The following is a 21,496-nucleotide window of genomic DNA, read 5'->3' on the forward strand; positions in this document are numbered from 1 at the left end:
ATGATGACATTTTTTAACCTCCAGCATTTGTCACTTATACTTACTCATTCCTATAGTCTTGCTCATCTTGTTCTGTTGATGTCAGAATTTGTGAAGATGCAAGTTTGGAGAAAACCTGGGTCCCCAGCCTAGCTGCCCTGGGAGATGCAGTCAGTTTCACCTCTCCACCTGGAGTTGGAGGTCCAAATGTCATGTGTTTCCTGCAGATGCTTGCATTTGAGTTTGCCGTAAGGTCTTGATCTTCAGTCTTGGCTTTGTGGTGAGCTCTGTGGCTTCCCATACTTCACTGTCACCTTTGGGGGTGAATTGTCTGAAGGGAGGGCCCCGGAACAAACAGTGGTCTACTCTGCTCTGCACTGCAGGGGGAAACATTCTCTCCTGATGTGGAGAGAAGCTGATGCAGGATGGCGCGGAGAGCATGCGAGATGGCTAAACTGTACAGTGTCCTTTCTCCTCCAGCCTTTGTGACCAGAGTGTCAGATATAACCATATATTGATGGCCTGGACACAGGAAAGCTAATATGGATAGCTGTTGATCTATTGACCATTTGAAAAATCACAGCTCCTTTCTTCCTCTCCCCTCTTCATTTTATGCAAATCAGAAGTTATTGACCAAACTGTTAGCAAGAAACAGTTTTACTGTGGGATTGAATAATAAAACCCAAACTGTTCTAGCCCAGTCGCAATGTGTGTGGATGCATGTGTGTCCCTCCTGCAATTCTTGGAGAAAAATCTGTGTGGATGTGTACATATATGCCTCTGCTCTCGTGGGAAATAGTCGATAGCAAGAATTAAGCAAGATGATGTCATTTTTGTTTGTTTGCTTTTTGTTTTGTTGTTGTTGTTTGGTGGAGGGCGAGTTGGGGGGTCTGAGGCAGGAAATGGATTTCACAGCCTGTCTTCCTTCTGAACAGGATCCCCTTTGATATAGAACCTAGTTCTTTATCTTTTTTTAAATTCTCAGTTCCTTCATGACCTCATCAAACCTTCTTATCCTTTGATGGGTTATGGAAAGTACTCAAACTAGTTGAACTGCCCCACTGTTCTCAGAGGAGGCTGCCTGCCTAAGCCCCTCAGTATGGAAATTCAGTATGCCAATACCTACCATGTACCTAGTTTTCCAGAGTAGAAAGCTGAGAAGCATCCTTCACTCCTTCCTCCCTCCCCCTAATCCATGCTGATCCCCAAGTCTGGTTGGTTGTACTTCACACAGTCTCTACGTTGTTCTCCTCACCTTTTTTACCCTAGTTATGGTGCTTATTACCTCCCTCCACATCTCCCTGTCTGACTTCTTCACTCTCCACATTACCCCTCTATAACCCCCCCGTGGTCCCCAGTTGCCCAGGTAAAGTTCAGCTTACAGAGGACAAGGCTCTTCTCAGATTGGTTCAGCTCTTCTTCTCTGGATCTCCCCTCACTCTCCTAGACGGGACTCCAGCCTTCACATTGCCAGACTCTGCACACCTACCTGCCTTCTCATAGCTTAGTGTCCTCTGTCTGAATACTCATCCCGTTTCCTCATTCAATGTGTCATCCCTGAGGGCAGCAACTGTGCCTGCCTCATCTGCGGCTATATCTCCTGGAACATGGTATTTATTCACCACATACATGTTGGCTAAATAAATACACTGCAGATCCAGTTCGGATGTAATATCTTCTGTGAAGCCTTCCCTTACTTCCCTAGTCAGAGTATTGCTTACTCTTTCCTCTGCATCATAGAATTCTGTGTTTCTGTGCTGTTTTCCACATTAGAGTATGGGAGAGCCCTTGGATCTTCTGGATCTAGGCATTCTTCTGCATCTGGCAATCAGTAGGTTCTTAGTAAAAATCAGGTAGGTGGGTAGACAGGAGGACAAGTCATCTTGGATTGAGTTTTCTTAGAGCAGCGTTCTCTGTAGCTTCTCTTACCACTAGATTGCTCTCCCTTAAGGCACCTGTCTTTCTTCTGGGTGTTTGACAGTTTCTTTCTGTCAAATACCTCCAAATAACTCTTCCTGACAAACATAGACAACCTTGTGATTGCCCCTACTTTGAAAAATGCTCCGAGTTGCAAAGTGACATTTATACTTACAATGTTTTTATTTTTGTACATATCAATTTATAATGTTCTATCTGCACAGGCTCAAGAGAAATGCTAAGGGCTGGCAGTATTGGAAGAGTGGAATTTCTTTTCTGAGAGGTTAATGCTTCTTTCTAACACACCTTAATTTATTAATCTCAGTTCTTTGACATTAGTTGTTAGTAGAAGCTATTTATGGAACTCTTGAACAGAAAGGAAAAACTCAAGGAGTAGTGATAGAATGGGTGATAGGTAGAAACGGCTGTTTCTACTTTGACTGAACAGGTTTACTGTCTCACATGAAGAGTTTAGGGACGATACATCAATCAGTCACTGTGGAAGCATTCATGGAAGCTTTAAAAATAGAGATTATTTGCCATTGCTGGGAGACTAGCAGAAGAATTTAAAAGGCTTTTAAAAGTGTCTTGTGGCCTTGGGACCTTTTCTTTAAGCAAAATACAAATAAAACAGATAAAAAAGGAATCTGACTCAAAGGGAACCTATGGGTATCCTTTGAGTGGCCTTGAAGGAACATGGTTTGAAAACTATTGCACTAGATACTGATGATTATAATCAACAGAAATTAATGCTTTTAAAAGATTATTTATAAATAGTAACTGCTTCCCAACTCCTCTGTCTTCTCCATAGTATATATCCTTTCATACAGATGATGAAACTGACACTTTTATTTTTTTTGGCCAAGGCATGTGAGATCTTAATATCCCAACCAGGAAGTGAATCTGGGGCCAGGGCGGTGGAAATTCCTGGTCCTAACCACTGGACCACCAGGGAATTCCCATGAGGCCTTGACATATGAACAGTGGGAGGCAGTGAAATAGAGCAGGAAGAGAGGAGGATAGTTAGATAGCATCACCCACTAAGTGGACATGAATTTGAGCAAATTCTGGGAGATCGTGGAGGACAGAGGAACCCGGTGTGCTGCAGTCCATGGATCCACAGAGTCGGATACGACTTAACAACTGAACAACAAGAACGATAATAGAGCAGTTAAAATACTCAGAGTATAAGGTAGCTGAATTTTAAATCCTGGCTTTGCCCTTGGATGGGCTGTGTCATTCTGGGCAAGTCAAAGAATCTTTTTCTCTCTCAAAATCCTTGTCACTATGACTGACCAAACAACATGCCTACCTGTTAACACAGTAAATGCTGGGCCTGGGCAAACGAGGGTAATCCATGCAGAGTGATGCAGTAAATGCCCAGTGAGTGTTAGCTCACCACTGTCACTGTCGGATTCTATTGTTTGTCATCGTTCTTACCAGGAGGGACAGAGCTGGAATGTGAACCTTTCATGCGTTCCACTCTAGTTGATCTGGATTTTCTGCTAAAAGCCAGTAACCTGTTTCTCACTATTGTGTTTACTGCATGATAGAAATGACTTTTATGTCATACCCTTTGTTTCAGTGAAACCCACGTGGAAGATGAAGAGGGTCTGTATGACTGTGTGTATGGGGAGGATGAAGGTGGCGAGGTGTACGAGGACCTGATGAAGGCGGAGGAAGCTCAGCAGTCGGTAGGACTCAGACCTGGCTAGGACGTTTCTAAGTGACTGAGTATTTTATAAGGAAAGTGATTACTTGAAGGACTAATTAATATAATAATTATCATTAATACAATATTTATGCTATAATTAACATTATAATACATACAGTAGTTATAATTAGTTGTTTCATTTCTGCTCGAGTCTCCTTTTGTTTTTTTATCTTGCTTTTAACTGTATAAACATGACTTGTTAGTCTGAATTATTTTACTAGGAAAGTGATTATTTGAATGGCTAACTAATATAATTATAATTAATTAAATAAAGTAACATTCATGTAATAAGTATATTAATTGCAATTGTAATGAAATGATTGTAATTAATATAATAGTTAAAATTATTTAGGTAACTTCTGCTGGAGTCATTTTTTGTTTTCTTTTTTATGTTTGAAACGTGTTAGTTACTCAGTCATGTCAGACTCTTTGTGACCCCATGGAATGTAGCCTGTCAGGCTCCTCTGTCCATGGAATTCTCCAGGCAGGAATACTGGAGTGAGTAGCCATTCCCTTCTCCAGGGGATCTTCCTGACCTAGCGATTGAATCCACGTCTCCCACATTACAGGCAGATGCTTTACCATCAGAGCCATCCCTTTTTATGTATAACTGTATAACCATGACAAACTGTTGCATTTGGAGGCATAGGAACATGATGTTGGGCTTCCCATGTTATGCTAGTGGTAAAGAACCTGTCTGCCCAAGCAGTAGACACAAGAGATGCGAGTTTAATCCCTGGGTCTGTAAGATGCCCTGGAGAAGGGCGTGGCAACCCACTCCAGCATTGTTGCCTGGAGAATCCCATGGACAGAGGAGCCTGGTGGGCTATAGTCTGTAGAGTTGCAAAGTGTTGGACACAACTGAAGTGCACAAAGTCTGACATTGTGCAGTTCAGAACATCCATAGGGAATCTCTGGTCTAATCCTTTCATTTTATTAGTAGAAAAATCAAGTCTGAGAGGTAAAGGGCGTGCCACCCAGCTAAATAAAGCAGAGTGGCAATAGAGCATAATTTCAGGGAATCATAAAATTATACTGTTACGAAAGGAAATCTCTTACGAACCAGATAAATCTACTTTAAATTTGATGGGGCATAAAATATATGTTAAAGAATATTTCTTCCTATTTGTTAGGAGTTGATATAAGGTATTTTCCTTTCTTTTGTTTCATTATAGGTCTCCTAGCATTTTTTTTTTGCTATTTTATAAACCTAGTTTCAGATATTACCATAGTCAAGATGAGCCCACAAAACTATCTGCATGAAAATATGTAAAGCATTCAGAATTACTTTCAATGATTTTCTCATTTGTAATTTGAAATAGAAAAGAAAAAAGACAGTTGCTTAAACTTCTATTAACATAGTCTTTTTTTTACACAAAAGCCTTTCTTCGTGAGCTAGGTATAGTTTAGGTTTCTTCAGTACTTTGATGAATTCTCCCAGCTCTCTTTGACCTCTTGCATTTAATAAAAGGCTGGCAAGTTGTCTGATGCCCAGGCAGGGAGCAGCAGCTTCTGTGGGATGAAAACAGGTTGGCTGGCCTGTGTTTGGTAAATGTCATAAATGTGTGCTTTAACTTGCTGCACCAGCTGATTGGACACCTGTGGCAGCATTTTAAGTGTTTTAGGTGACAAAGTATTGTCTGTGCCCCCTTAAACTATCAGCTGCTTTGGGCACCAGCAGATTCTTCACTGTCTTTCCCAAGGACTGTCTTCACTGAGCTGACGATGCTGGGAGGCATCGTGTGGCCCAGGGTGAGCAGTGATGATGACAGAAAGCATAGGGCACTTCTAGTGCCCTCCTCAGGGTGTTAGGCACGCCACATGGATTATCTCATTTACAGATCCTTGGGCTGGGTACTGTAATTTTGTTTTATAGATGAGAAGATTGAGACAGAGAAATTAGGTAACTTCTTCACAATGACAAGCTAAATGACAGTAAAACTGGTCCTTGAACCCAATTCTATCTGGTCCCCAAACCTTTGGTCTTCTTACCATGTTCTTCTGCCTGTAGTCTTAAACACTTAGTAAAAACCAAACATCAAGATGTTAACTCTTGAAAAAATATTTTAAGATTTTTTTTTACTTATCAAATATCCTTTTATGATTTTTTGCAGTTATTTCTATAGCACTTGTATGCTGTACATTAAGAAGATGGTATTAGACCATTCATAATGTTTCCAGATTGAGTTACATTTATAATAAAATAGATGCTTCAGTTTAAAGAGACTATACTCATAGTATATTTTTAATTATCTCAAACTTTTGTGTTTACATTGTTCACATTTTTTTTGAAAAGCAAAGTGTGTTAGTCATTCAGCCGTGTCCAACATTTTGTGACACCACGCAGCCCGTCAGGCTCCTCTGTCCATGTAATTTTCCAGGCAAGAATACTGGAGTGGGTTGCCATGCCCTTCCTCCAGGGGATCTTCCTGACCCAGAGATTGAAGCTGTGTCTCCTGCATTGCAGGCAGGTTCTTTATCATCTGAGCCACCAGAGAAACCCTTTAAAAGCAAAGATCCTTCACAAATGCAGTTCAATGTATCTTTAAGTTATTTGTGTTATTAGAATGGAAGGCCTGGGAATTCCCTGGTGGTCCAGTGGTTAGAACTCCATGCTTCCACTACAGGGTGTATGGGTTCCATCCATGATCAGAGAATTAAGATCCCATAAGCTATGCAGCATGGCCAAAACAAAACAAAAGAACAGAAACAAACAAAAAAGAAATCATGATGTTAGAACGGAATAATTAAAAATGAAATAATTTTTATTTCTATCTTCTACTGAAGAGATTAATATATGAATTTGATTAAATAATTTTAATTTGAAAAATCTAATTGTAGAAATGTCCAGAAAATGATATACGAAGTTGCTGCCTAGCAGAAATTAAGCAGACAGAAGAAAAATATACGGAAACCCTGGAGTCAATAGAAAAAGTAAGTCATTAGGTATTCTCCATTTTCACACACAGTAAGTCACCTACATATGAACCTTCATGTTGTGAACTTTCAAAGATGTGAATGTATGTGACAGTCCCTATATGCCAGCTATTGAACTGTACTTTTTGAGGTTCTGTACTATAAGATTAAAAATATTTTTTGTTTTTTTTTAATGTGTATATTATTTGTGTGAAAGGTATTATAAACCTGTTCCAGTAAAGTACTATATAGTTGATTATGTTAAGTGGGTACCTAGACTAACTGTTGAACTTGAATGTACTCATGCGCCTTCAGAATGGAACTCATTTGTATGTCAGGCACTTGCTGTACTGCCTTGTATAGTTAATGCATTAGGCTCAATGTTTCTGCAGTGTCTGTGTATTCTGATATTCAGTATAATTTTGGATTTAAAGATCTCAAAGCAGATTTATTCATCCCACAATCCCACAACGATTTATTGATTTCTTAGTGTCTGAATGGCCCTAATTTAGGGACTGAGGGTATAGCCACCAACACAACTAAACTCGATAATTCTCCTGACTCTCATGGGAGGGTTTATAATCTAAGCAAGTAAATATGTCAGGTGGTGATAAGTCCTCTGAAGAAAAATAAGGCAGAGGAGGGGGATAGTGAGTGATGGGGGAAGCTGGTGTTATCTTATGTAGAGTGGTAACGAAAAGCCTCTATGGTCAGGTCGTATGTAAGCAGACAGCTGAGTGAATTGAGGAGTGAGCCATGTGAATATCCCAGAGCGGACGATCCCTGGGAGAAGGGCCCTCACGTGGGACAGCGTTCAGTGCGCTTCAAGGAAGAGAGCAGGCCGGGAGGCTGAGGCAGACCGTGTGCAGGGGAGAGTGAGATGGGAAGCTGGGGAGCCCCCGAGGCACGGGGGGCATGTGGGAACACCTGGCTCAAAGCTGAAGTGTTGTGAGTAGCAAGAGTTATGGGATCTGATGTAAGTTTTTAACAGCTCATTCTGACTCTTGTCAGGCAAGGGTGGAAATGGGGGAAAGTATTAGAAGAACGTTGCAGTAATAAAGTTGACAGAAAGTGATAGTATTGGTAAAGGTGGTAGAGAGTAGTCAGATTCTGAATAAGCTTTGAAAGTAGAGCCTAGTGGATTTGATGATGAATTAGGTAAAGGATGTGTGGACAAGAGCAATCAAGAACACTAGGTTTTTATGACAATGGTGACTGAGATGGGAAAGGATAGGTGTGTGATCATGAATCTGCTGGGACCTGCTAAATTTGCAATACCTATTAGCTTCCATCGGGATGTGTTGAGGAGGAAGTTAGATATATGTGTCTGACATTTGGTGGAAAAGTTGAATTGATGTATAAATTGGGCCTTTATCATTATGCAGTGGTGTTTAAGGCCTTGGCACTAGACGAAACCACCAAGGAAATAAATGCTGATAGAGAAGAGGTTTAAGATCACTTCTGGTGACTTCCACATTGGGAGGCTAGGAGAATGAGAACCAGCAGACAGTTTTTCAAGTTTAAAAAAATAGATGAAGGTGTGAAAGAGTTGTTTAAGACAATGAGAGGGTAAATGTACTGGGATTATATAGTGTGAAGGTTCAGTTGAGTTCTGTGATTATTTTTTGAACTAGCTATCAATATAGCTTCTGTTTAACTTCTTAGGTACAGGCACAAAATATATGGAAAGCTAGATTTAACCAGCTTTTCATTTTTCCAGAAAAAAAGAAGAGAGAGTAAGGGTATTTGCAGGGCAGTGATTCTGATGATGGCTAGTGGAATGTACACTGGGTAAGAAGGGAAGTGAGGCTATGAGGGACTGTGGGATGATCAGGGGATGGGCAGCCCAGTACGTTGGAGAAGTCTTTGGAGGAAGAGCTGTAAAGGTAGGGGGGTAGAGGTCAGAGAGTTGCTTGCTTCAAATTAATTCTCTGGAGCATATGCAGTAGTTGGTAATGACAGGGTCTTGGGCTGTGATCACAAGAGGAGCTCAGCTAGAATGGGGCATAGATTGTTGGAGTTCAAGGAAATAAGAGGCCAGGATATTGGAAGGATCATCTACATAGTTACTGAAATGGTCAATAAGAAAGATGGGGTAGTAATGGACCAGAGATATGATAGGCCAGGAACTAGAATTCTCAAGGAATGAAAGGGAGTGATCCCTAAATTGCATAAGCAGATTATTTATCTCAAAGATCTAGAATTTCCACAAAGCATGTGAGGGGTATTTTATATTAATCCTTAAATATATCTCCAAAATGTTGCCATTGTTTGCCAATTCAGCCAATGGCATTCTCTCTCTCTCTTTTTTTCCCCTTTTCTTAATTTTAGAAGCATTTATAGGCCAAATCTTTAATTTCATATTTTAAATCTATTAACCTGTATTTATGTCTTATATCTCTGTTCAAGTATTGAATCTTTATGACAGAGAAAATAGTTTCTGCTTTTTTCTTGGTATTCATAAAACTGATTAATTTTCGATAAATATTTATTGCTCCTTGATGAAAAACTGTCATATGGATTAGGATAAGTTGTGATTAATTATTACCCCTCTCTTCTCTCCTGGTAGTATTTCATGGCACCATTGAAAAGATTTCTGACAGCAGCAGAATTTGATTCAGTATTCATCAACATTCCTGTAAGTAAAAATCGCTAGTAAAAATTGAGCCACACTTCTATAAAATCTTTATTTACTTATTTGGTTCTCTACTTGAACATTATATTCTCCAAGAAATTTAACCCAATTTTCTGCCTCCTGAGTTCTTATAGTCTTATTTTCTGGAGATAACTGCCATGTCATACTGTCAACCAAAAACCAATCAAAATGTATGCTGGACACAAATGGATAAGACGCATGTACTTAATTGTTTGTCATGACAAGGCAGCCCCAGTTAATCCCTGGTGTTACAGTCTCTGTGTCTCATGGGAGTTCCCTTCTGCCCCGCTCCTTGCTGTCTTGTTCTCCAGCCCCATCTTGTTCTCGACCCCATCTTACAGACACTGTCCTGGCTTCATCCTCTCCTCTACTTACTCCCATTCCTACAGTTCCCTGTTCTCTGCTTTTTGGTGTTTTTTGTTTCTGATTAAAACATAATAAACTTCCATTTCTGAAATACACTGTTTGCTTCTGATAAAACTATCTATTTTAATGATAAGATGTGAAGAACTTTTCTTCACATTTATACAGTCATTACAAATTTCAGGGTACCTTATAATCCTAAAAGAATATTTACTAAGAACCCTAGAAGCAAACCAAGTGCAATACTGTGTACAATCTTGCTAGGCAAGATTCAACTTCTTAGTCCCCTGGAATTGGCCTCGGTTTTAACATATAGCTTTTATATACCATATATAAGCTTTGATGTACAGGCTTGCTTGTGTCACCTGTGAGGTCCCTACTATTATGGTTCCTTTATATTTAGTGTTGCTGTGCATGAATTGACGACCTGTGGCATGTTGTCCTTGTTCCCTGATGATGACCAAATGAAGACATTCTTATTGATTTATAACAGAAGGAAGAAAAAACTCACAATTATCAAATGAATGTTTAGCATAAAACAAGTCACACAGGATATTCCTTAAAAATCGGGAAATAGAACTGCCATATGACCCAGCAGTCCCACTGCTGAGCATACACACCGAGGAAACCAGAATTGAAAGAGACACATGTACCCCAGTGTTCATCACAGCACTGTTTATAATAGCCAGGACATGGAAGCAACATAGATGTCCACCAGCAGACGAATGGATAAGAAAGCTGTGGTACATATACACAATGGAATATTACTCAGCCATTAAAAAGAATATATTTGAATCCATTCTAATGAAGTGGATGAAACTGGAGCCTATTATACAGAGTGAAGTAAGCCAGAAAGAAAATCACCAATACAGTATACTAACACATATATATGGAATTTAGAAAGATGGTAACAATAATCCTATATGTGAGACAGCAAAAAAGACACAAATGTATAAAATAGTCTTTTGAACTCTGTGGGAGAAGGCGAGGGTGGGATGATCTGAGAGAATAGCATCGAAACATGTATATTATCATATGTGAAACAGATCGCCAGTCCAGGTTCAATGCATGAGACAGGGTGCTCAGGGCTGGTGCACTGGGATGACCCAGAGGGATGGGATGGGGAGGGAGGTGGGAGGGGGGTTCAGGATGGAGAATACATGTACACCCATGGCTGATTCATGTCAATATATGACAAAACCACTACAATATTGTAAAGTAATTAGCCTCCAACTAAAATAAATAAATTAAAAATAAAAAGAAAACAGATAACCAACAAGGACCTACTGTATAGCACAGAGAACTATATTCAATATTTTGGGATAATCCGTAAGGGAAAAGAATCTGAAAAAGAATATGTGTGTGTGTGTGTGTGTGTGTATAACTGAATCACTGTGCTGTATACCTAAAACTAACACAACATTGTAAATCAACTATACTTCAATAAAAAACAAATTGAAAAAAAAAAGCCACACATTCTAGGAAGATAAGTATCAAACCAGTTATATATGGTCACCGTAATTTAGGACCTGTTTGACAGTCCTCACTCTAATGGCTTTTCCATGCTCCTCAAAAAAGTGATAGAGAAAAAAAAAATGTGATAGAGGAAAAAAATAGTGATAGGGCCAACATATTTGTGTTTTACTTACACCTGCCGAGGACAGGTACGCCCGCAGTCCATGTACGCTGCAAGGCACAGGGGAAGAGTTAGTAGGAGAATTGACACTTTGACTTGAGTCTCGTCGTTCCCAGCTGTGGTATGTGTTTTACCGTCTGACTGAAAATGACTTGCTTATCAGGAAAAATGTGAAATCCTTGAGTTTTGAGTTGCCCTATTAAACAGCCTACTACAATTTATTTGCTGCTTATTTATGCCATTAGTTGTCTGGTTTCAAGTAATTTAGTCTGATGATTGTTAGCGCAGCTCCAGGACACCACTAATGGACCCAAGTACAAATCTACATGTTCATGTCCCAAGGACATGAATCATTACTTTATCCTGTCAATAAAACATTATGCATTTGGGTAGTTTTATTTAAAGATTTAAAGTGATTATAAAATGAAAATGAACTGTACATATTTTTGTACAAGGAATAAATTACCCTTTAATAACTAGTGAGATAATTTCTCTTTCCACAGGATACTGACATTTTGAGTCAGATCTGAAATGGCCATTTCCATGTACATGGCCTCTCTCCCTCCCTTCCCCTCTCCTCTTCTCCTCCCCTCCTTTCCTTTCCCCTTCCCCTTCTCTTTTCTTTCTCTTCTCTCCTTCCCCTCCCCTTTCTTTCCCTCCTCCTCTTCCTCTTTTTTACTGATGGGAGCAGGTTTATATATTGAGGGCATTCAGCATATCCTTAAATGGCAAGTCTGGCAACAATAGGGATGCTGAGCTCCAGGTGATGGTTTTTTTTTTGTTGTTGTTGTTCTGATTCCTAATTTCTCTTGCCATTGTTTTCTTTTCTAAGGAACTTGTGAAAGTTCATCGGAACCTAATGCAAGAGATTCATGATTCCATTGTGAATAAAAATGACCAGAACTTGTATCAAGTTTTCATTAACTACAAGGAAAGGTAACTTTTGGGTTTTAAACTTCGTGGCTATTAGTTTGTAATTACAGTGAGGGTTAGTATTAAAATTTCTCATAAATAGCTGTAAATACGGTTCATTAAGATACTACTTGGGAAGTAATTAGAACATGGGACAGTTAATCTCAGGATGGTGGTTGAGCTCTCTATATATATACCAGGAAAAAAGAAAAAAAAAAGAGTTCAAGTTTTGCCCTGAAAACCAGAAAGTGTAGGTTCTTGTACAGACCTATCACTCTTGAGTCCTATACATAGACTTCAGGAGGTCTTCTTAACTCTCCGAGCCTCCTTTTCTTTGTCTGTAAATGTTAGGGGTACACTAGTTGGTACTTACTGCTTTTTCCAACTCTAATAGCTTATAATTCTCTATTTTGGAGGATTAGATTCACAGGGAAAGTCAATTTCTCTTTCGGAGTTTGAAAAAAATCTTCTGAACAATTCACATGAATTAGAAGTAGCAAGGAATTTTGCTTAAAATATAGCACTCTCTTTTTAAATCAAGCCCTATAGTTCATAGTACCCAGAAGTGCCTAATTAATTGCTTTGCGTCCACATTAGATAAATATTAATGTAATAGTATTTTTTCCACCAGAGAGCTACAAGAAACAATAAATTAACCAGACTCTGCAAAAATTAGTGTCACTCCAGAGATACCCTTCCTGAAGTAGACTCAGACCCCATGCAGTATGAATGATCTCCTATCCAGCACAGCTCAGGCCTCTCATTCCCACTTTTCAGATAATGTATTTTTCTTAATTAAAAAGTGGGAAGGAATAGGAAGTTTATTAATGAGTGGAGTTGTAACTAGTGATTACAGTGAAATTGTAATAGAAAATAAAACTGTTCCTGAGTGAGTATAAACAGTGTAAACATTGATCTTTAATAGAAACTTGAACAGAAATTTTAATTTTATTTTTGATGTATATATGTACTCCAACAATGTGTGTGTGTGCATGCTAAGTGTCCGACTCTTTGCAACCCCATGGACTGTAGCCCTCCAGGCTCCTCTGTCCATGGAATTCTCCAGACAGGAATACTGGAGTGGATCCCCATTTGCTACTCCAGGAGATCTTCCTGACCAGGGATAGAACCTGAGTCTCTTGTGTCTCCTGCATTGGCAGGCGGTTTCTTTACCACTAGCACCACCTGGGAAGCCCACTCCAACAATATTAGCAGTCATTAAGTTTGACTGTAAAATCTGCCTGCTATAAAAATGTACATGGAATCAATTCCATTCAAATTTGGAAATTAAAAATAGTCAGTTTTAATACCATAAACATGAGTGACCCTAATTCTGGGACTGTAAGTGTGCATGTGCTCATTCGATAAGTTGTGTCTGACTCTTTGTGACCCCATGGATTTAGCCCGCAGGCTCATCTGTCCATAGGATTTTCCAGGTAAGAATACTCTAAGTGTGTTCAAAGAAACGAGAAAACTGAGGTTCTGAGTAATCTGTCCAGGGTTACCTAGAAAGTAAGAAGTGCAGGATGAGTGAGATTTGCTTTGGTTATATCTAACTGTGGATTTAAGTAGATGGATTTCCTCTTCTACTTTAATCTTGCCTTTTTGTCCTCAGCTTTCTTTCTCTTTTCCTTTCAGGTTGGTTATTTACGGGCAGTACTGCAGTGGAGTAGAGTCGGCCATCTCTAGTTTGGACTACATTTCTAAGACAAAAGAAGATGTCAAACTGAAATTAGAGGTGCCTGTTTATTTTTTGTTTGTATGTGTCATAGAGTAATATAAACTAAAATAATAATTTTCTTCTCATGATCAATGCAACTGTAAATTTCCATGAATTCTAAGTGTGATTTCATAAAATATTAGATAGCCCTCTAAACTAATAATGTGGCAGTAATAATAACAGTAGTAAAATAGAAGATTTATGGCCTTTTTACATGGATTATCTCATTAGGCCCCCATGACTTTGTCAAATACATGCAATTAATTTTCTTATTTTATGGATAAGAAAGCCAAGGTTCAGAGAGATTATGAGTAATTTACCCAGGGAAGTAAAAGGTACAGGATGAGTAAGATATATGTGAGATAATCTATACAGAGATTTAAATTGTTTATTACAAATATAAGATATTTAGGGGCAGATGTATAAAAAGGGCATGGATATTGCCCATAAGAAGTAAGACAAGATACATACACATATGATGAGATTAAGTAGTAAGCGTTCTTTGCCAGGGCTCCATGAGTAAGACTGGGTAATTACTTCAGTATGGTTAGACTATAGAAGATTTATCTAAAGAGGTGGCATTTGAGTTAGGTCACTAAAGAATGGGGTAGGTCTTGATAGATGAGATTCCTTGTAGGGAATTCTGTAAGAATTGGTATGTCTTGACCAGAAGAGTCAGGAAAGGTTGAGAAATGGCAAGTAGATTAGTATGAGCAAAGCACCTGGTGACAATGGAAAATAAGTCTGGAAACTGTGTTGTCATTTTTTTTTTTTTGTACATCTTTTTTTCTCCCATAAGAAGAGTTTGTACTTTAAAAAAACTTTTGAAAAATGATTATTTGTGTGTTATATGAATTTTCATTTCAGATACATTATCCATATGTTTGGATCTTCTTAAAGTTCAGGTAGAGATGTATAATCCACTCTTAGGTGACTGTGGGTGGCTTGGTTGGCCTTCTTATACCCTGCTTGCTTTTGATTGTTGGGCTTCACCACAAGGTCAGGTGATAAACAAGGAAAAATAGGTAGGGGATTTTCAGATAGAGCCCCTTCACTGTTGAGCATATCTGGTCTGATTTCCTAACTCATAATTCCCACAAAGGGGAACTATTCGTGAGAAAGTTTGCACATCAACAGGCTACCAAGTAACTGTACTAATTTTATATTATAGATCCTTCTTTCTTACCTCTTACAATCCCTTGATGATGTGGATCTTGTGTCTGGAGATGATTTGAGTCACCACTGAATGACATCCTTACCACCTTATTTGCTGAAAGGGCTTCTGCTCCTCTTTAGAGAACTGAGCCTCCTAAGTTCAAAACTGTAGGACATCTTGAGTCAAATTAAAATACGACTCAAGTTAAAACTTTACAGCTTACACAGTGATTACCTAATAAAGCTACCAGTAAGGCAGTATTTTTAAAATAAAGATACATAATTCTCGTTCAAGAGAAGAGTCAGCAAGTGGTCAATCAAACCTTCATTATATTCTCAACATTATTTTTGAATGTTACTCCCCCTTCTTTTCAGAGTCACTGTCAAAATCCTGCCCAATAAGCACACCTTCAGTCTCTAGAGTTATAGTTTCTGTAGTCATCGTAAATCTTAGGGAAAGAGAGACCCTCAGACTGAGTTTGAAGGCTGAGTGTGAGGTGATGCTGGTTGTCTGTTCTCCAGCTGAAATGTCCCTATTTCTAACCATGGGCCTGATTTGGAAATATTTAATCAAATACTATAAACCTTCAAAACATAGTCTTTGCTAAAACTGTCTTCTGCAAGTCCCAGCATGGGAGAGGGAAAGCTGCCTTATAGTTGGTTTCTTCCTGCCTCCCTCATGTCTTCTGTTTTGTGGTTATTTTCATTCTTGACGATTTCTGCTTTTTTTCACCCTTAATGTAGAACCACAGTAACATGGGGTAAAGGGTAATGGAGTCCCTTTACCTTGCTCTAAAAGGTGGCTCACCACTATTCCAATTTCTTTTCAATTAGGGTTAAGAGTTGAGGCTAAGCGCTTGACTGGATGTTGTGGAAGAATCATTTCTACACTTTATTTACTTTCAATACTAATGAGCATTTTACCTTTAGGAGATCTCAGCCCCCCGACTGTAGTTAATGCCAGCAGTGTTAGATTCTTTACTTCTTGAGCCTATAACTTAGAACTTGAATTAATTTTACTCCAAAAGTTTTAAACTGATTTCCATACATAAAGTGAGTTTTAAATGTATAACATTTTTGTTCTTAATACTGTGTTAAGATGGCATAACATAACACGTGTAAGATACAACTTCAGTTTCCGAGGAACTTAAAATGCAGCTGGCAAAATGAGACCTATTCATTACAGTAATATTAGCAGTTTGACCTCCTAGTTGAGACCCATGATCCAGAACGTGCTACAAGCTATGGAAGCAAGAAATCAGTTGAAATAGTTATCCAGCCAGTGAACCGCAGCAATTTACAAGACATAAGCTAACATGTCAGAATGTGTCCCCAGTTCTTGCCTGAGAGCTCTAGTCAAACACTCACTAACTCAATATGGTCATTGGAGCTAATGGTATTTGTTTCTATAGTCCTGATAATATATCTTCCATGTTCTGGAAAAGCTAAGTATGGGCAAAATGGAAACAGGGGAGTATTTTCTTGAATACAACTCCTTCCATGAACTGGAAAATTCCTTGGTCTTGGTTATGTAATTGTCTGAGGATTTTGGACTTACTAGGTTGCTCACAAATAAAAATATTTTCATGGTACCTTGTTGGTTTTTTTTTTTTTTTTTTTGAATGAAATCATGAATATGTGAGCAACAGTAAAATCAGAAAATCAACCCATTCAAGGTCATACAGCCAAGAGTTGTCAAACTTGATTTAAATTTAGACTTTGACACTACAGAGTACTCTCCTCAAAGTTGTAGTTAACATCAAAAGAGTGAACCAGTTAATACTACTTTTCAGTAAACTTTTAAAAAAGTAGAGTGTGAGATTAAAAAAATAATTCTGGAGGCTTTAAAAACTTTGATTTCAGTAGTGGGTTTATATTTTAGCAAATTTTTTGAGTTAGTCATTCCATTTCATTCATTTCAACTAACAAATTCTTAAGAGGTATAAAAATATATTAAGTTTAGTCACTCAGTTGTGTCTGACTCTTTGCGAACCCATGGACTGCAGCATGCCAGGCCTCCCTGTCCATTGCCAACTCCCAGAGGTACTCAAACTCATGTCCATTGAGTCGGTGATGCCATCAAACCATCTCATCCTCTGTCATCCACTTCTCCCACCTTCAATCTTTCCCAGCATCAAGGTCTTTTCAAATGAGTCAGTTCTTCGCATCAGGTGGTCAAAATATTGGAATTTCAGCTTCAGCATCTGTTCTTCCAATGAATATTCAGGACTGCTTTCCTTTAGGATGGACTGGTTGGATCTCCTTGCAGTCCAGGGGACTCTTAAGAGTCTTCTCCAATAGCACAGGTCAAAAGCATCAATTCTTCGGGTGCTTCAGCTTTCTTTATAGTCCAACTGTCACATCCATACATGACTACTGGTAAAACCATAGATTTGACTAGATGGACCTCTGTTGGCAAAGTAGTGTCTCTGCTTTTTAATAAGCTGCCTAGGTTGGTGATATTTTTTCTTCCAAGGAGCAAACATCTTTTAATTTCATGGCTGCAGTAAACTTCTGCAGTGATGCTGGAGCCCAAAAAAATAAGTCTGTCACCATTTCTATTGTTTCCCCATTAATTTGCTATGAAGTGAGGGACCAGATGCCATGATCTTAGTTTTCTAAATGTTGAATTTTAAACCAACTTTTTCAGTCTCCTCTTTCACTTTAATCAAGAGGCTGTTTAGTTCTTCTTTGCTTTCTGCCATAAGGGTGGTGTCATCTGCATATCTGAGGTTATTGATATTTCTCCCGGCAATCTTGATTCCAGCTAGTGCTTCATCCAGTTCAGCGTTTCTCATGATGTACTCTGCATATAAGTTAAAGAAGCAGGGTGACAGTATACAGCCTTGCTGTACTCCTTTCCTGATTTGGTACCAGTCTGTTGTTTGTTCCATGTCCAGTTCTAACTGTTGCTTCTTGACCTGCATATAGATTTCTCAGGATGCAGGTCAGGTGGTCTGGTATTCCCACCTCTTTCAGAATTTTCCACAGTTTATTGTGATCCATACAGTCAAAGGCTTTGGCGTAGTCAATAAAGCAAGTAGATGTTTTTCTGGAACTCTCTTGCTTTTTCGATGATCCAACAGATGTTGGCAATTTGATCTCTGGTTCCTCTGCCTTTTCTAAATCCAGCTTGAACATCTGGAAGTTCACGGTTCATACACTGTTGAAGCCTGGCTTGGATAATTTTGAGCATTATTTTGCTAGTGTGTGAGATCACTGCAATTGTGCGGTAGCTTGAGCATTCTTTGGCATTGCCTTTCTTTGGGATTGGAATGAAAACTGACCTTTTCCAGTCGTCTGGTCACTGCTGAGTTTACAAATTTTCTGGCATATTGATTGAAATACTGTCATAGCGTCATCTTTTAGGATTTGAAATAGCTCAATTGGAATTCCATCACCTCCACTAGTTCTGTTCGTAGTGATGCTTCCTAAGGCCCACTTGACTTCACATTCTAGGATATCTGGCTCTAGATGAGTGATCACACCATTGTGATTATCTGGGTTGTGAATATCCTTTTTGTATAGTTCTTCTGTGTATTCTTGCCACCTCTTTGGTCCATACAATTTCTGTCCTTTGTTGTGCCCATCTTTGCATGAAAATTTCCCTTGGTATCTCTAATTTTCTTGAGGATATCTCTAGTCTTTCCCATTCTATTGTTTTCCTCTATTTCTTCCTCACTGAGGAAGGCTTTCTTATCTCTCCTATATAAAAATATATTAGGAAAGATATAATACATATATATTTATGACAATAATGAAAAGACCCACAAAGCACAGAGAGATAGAACAATTTTGCTTGAGACTATTACTAACAGCCTAGAAGTAAAGCTCTTCAAGAGGGTGATGAATTTTGCTGGAAATTAGAGAAAGCACATGGCAGTTGGTGAGAACCAAATGAACCAAAGTCATGATGGTGGGGAAGGTACTTAATGGATCTGATGAATGGGACTTGTTCTTGATTCCTGGTCCATAGGCCTGCTTGGAGAGACTGGTGAAAGATTAAGTGCTAAGTGGAAGAAGATGCTGAAGGACCACTAGAGAAAATAATTTTTATGTGTAGAATAGGTCTGTGTATTTATTCTTATTTAGATCTGAAATGCTGAAAGTTTTGTTTGTTTGTTTTGGTTTTTCTTTGATGATTCTTCCTCTTTTTAAAAAAGGGGGGTCATTAAGGAAAAGAGCAAAATGTTTATTGTATAATAGCAACTTTGCTTATGGCTTTTGTATCTTTTAATGTTTGTATTATGACTTCCTTTGATAAAACTAACAAAGTTAAATGAAAAAATATATTTCATTAGGAATGTTCTAAAAGAGCAAACAATGGGAAATTTACTCTTCGAGATTTGCTTGTGGTTCCTATGCAGCGTGTTTTGAAGTATCACCTTCTCCTTCAGGTATGTAACTTACAATTGTTTGTTCATTCATTAATTCAAGCAAATATTAATGAAACATCAACTATGCTCAGAAACTTGATATTTGGAGCCCCTTCACGTTACATTTTTCAATTATGAGGATGGCTAAATGGGAAATAATAGAACAGCTGGAAAATTTTTCCTCCTTTTATGTGAAGGTAATTCTGTATCTTTCATAAAGCTATGTTTTATGTCTTACAAACAGAAGTGGCTCCAAAAATTTTTAAAAATTTAAAGACACGCAAAGCAAATACAAGTATCTCTTCAATAACCAAGTCTTCTGTCATTAGCAGTAATCATTGATTAGAATCTCAATGTTGTGATACACTTGAGTTTTGGCAGGTTAATTGTGTTAGAACTTGTGCCTTATAACCATAAATGAAAGAGAATTGTGTCACATTCTATGTTGCTTTCTGCTATACTAAATTATAATAAGACTACATTTATTTTGAAGTGATTCTTGTTATAACCCCAAAGCTTATGGTTTCCACGGTTAGTCTTCTAATGAGGGTGGAGAGTCTTATAAATTTAATCTGATAGCTGTACCAGGAGACTCATTAGTTCTGCTCCAAAGAAATGTCTTACTGTATTAGTCTGTCAGCTCTGCTGATGCTTGTGAAATGTCATTTTAAAAAGATCTACTATCTGTATGTGAATATAATTCTGAATTTGCTGTGCTTTATACATCTTGTATATTAAATTTCTTGAACTGTAGCTGCAAAATTATTAGTCATTTCTATTTTTGTTCTACTGAGAAATCAAAAAAATTCCAATCCTGATTATTCCTTAAAAATGCATTAAAACGTTTATGAGACCTAAACTCAAAGAAACTTAATCAAATTGCATTTTATGAAAAAAATAATAAGGAAGACTTAGGCAGTCAGTTTCTGAGATATGAAACTAAAAACATATCACAGAAGCAGATGATAATTTATTTTTTAACTTTGGGATAGTCAAATATTGATTGAAGAATTTAAAAGGTGCAGTTTTAAAGAAATACCTATTTTGGTCACTTAAAAGATTTTAGACTTATAAAAGTATAAAATATGACCATAGCTTTTAGAAAATCAGCGAACTTTTTTTCCCCCTAATTTCTCTTGGGTTGTTTGATATTTTAAATTTCAAAAGTATATTTAGTTCCATGATGGTTTTTTTTTAAGTAGGGAAAGTTTTATCTGGGATACCACACTTAGATAAAAATTCTAGGAATATTTTTCCATATGAAAATAATGTAGAGTAGAATTAATTTGTCTACTATTTAGAAATATGTTGAATACATGTGGTGTGAATTGAACATTTTTCTACTTGCTACTGTATTTTAGTGGGTAAGTAATTTTTGAAATGCCTTCTGATTTGCAATCACAGATTTATAAAATTAAAATATTGTATAGTGGGATTTGAAACTTTGAGAATACTTTACTTTTATTATTTAATAGAGGAAAAGTAAAAATAGAAATGAATACAACTCTAACAAGTTTATTATACTTTATTATACTTAACAGATTTGATGTTTGTAGGTTCTGTTTACTAGAAATACTAATGATTTTGACTTCAGCAGACTTCTGAATGGCTTCCATGTCCCACATTATAGTGTGAGACTCTCAACAATATAAAACTGCCCTCCTCACACTGACAAATCTCACTGTTTAGATAGGGAAAATGAAAAGTAATTTGCCAAATACAATACAATGTGATAAGTATGCCAAAGGTACAAAGGTGGTACAAATAAAGACCTAGTTAATTATGGCTTGAATAGAGGCCTCTGTCATAGAAAGCTTCACAGAGGAGCTATTCTGGAGTTGAGCTTTGAAGGAAGAATAATGGTTTGACAGGTGGATTAGAGAGAAAGGGCTTTCAAGGAGAGAAAACACCATGCTTAATGGGATCAGATATTAGAACGTGTTTTGAGAATTGCAATTAATTTAGTGGAAATGGGACATAGCTGGTTTGAATGGAAGTGAAGAGAGAAGTTGAGGGAGGTTTGTAGAATTCAGATCATGAGGCATCTATGAAGAGTGGATGACAGCCTGAAGCTTTTGTGGGTTTCCCAGAAGTTCAAATAACAGGATCTAACTTGCATTTAGAGATTTAACTCTGATGTCAGTAAAGTGAA

At 37.9% G+C, this 21,496-nt stretch overlaps 1 protein-coding gene across 1 annotated transcript in view; it reads left to right on the top strand.

Annotated features, from left to right (window-relative positions):
• The window catches only part of VAV3 (vav guanine nucleotide exchange factor 3), a 414,102-nt gene that overhangs the window by 193,256 nt on the left and 199,350 nt on the right, over positions 1–21,496 (top strand). Inside the window, exons 5-10 of the mRNA XM_065907662.1 lie at positions 3,482–3,590; positions 6,452–6,544; positions 9,096–9,164; positions 12,014–12,117; positions 13,732–13,831; positions 19,270–19,365. Of these exons, the coding sequence (XP_065763734.1) occupies positions 3,482–3,590; positions 6,452–6,544; positions 9,096–9,164; positions 12,014–12,117; positions 13,732–13,831; positions 19,270–19,365 (571 nt within the window). The remainder of the gene's footprint in view (positions 1–3,481; positions 3,591–6,451; positions 6,545–9,095; positions 9,165–12,013; positions 12,118–13,731; positions 13,832–19,269; positions 19,366–21,496) is intronic.

Source organism: Muntiacus reevesi, chromosome 1 (genome assembly GCF_963930625.1).
Source record: "Muntiacus reevesi chromosome 1, mMunRee1.1, whole genome shotgun sequence".
Lineage (NCBI taxonomy): Eukaryota > Metazoa > Chordata > Mammalia > Artiodactyla > Cervidae > Muntiacus > Muntiacus reevesi.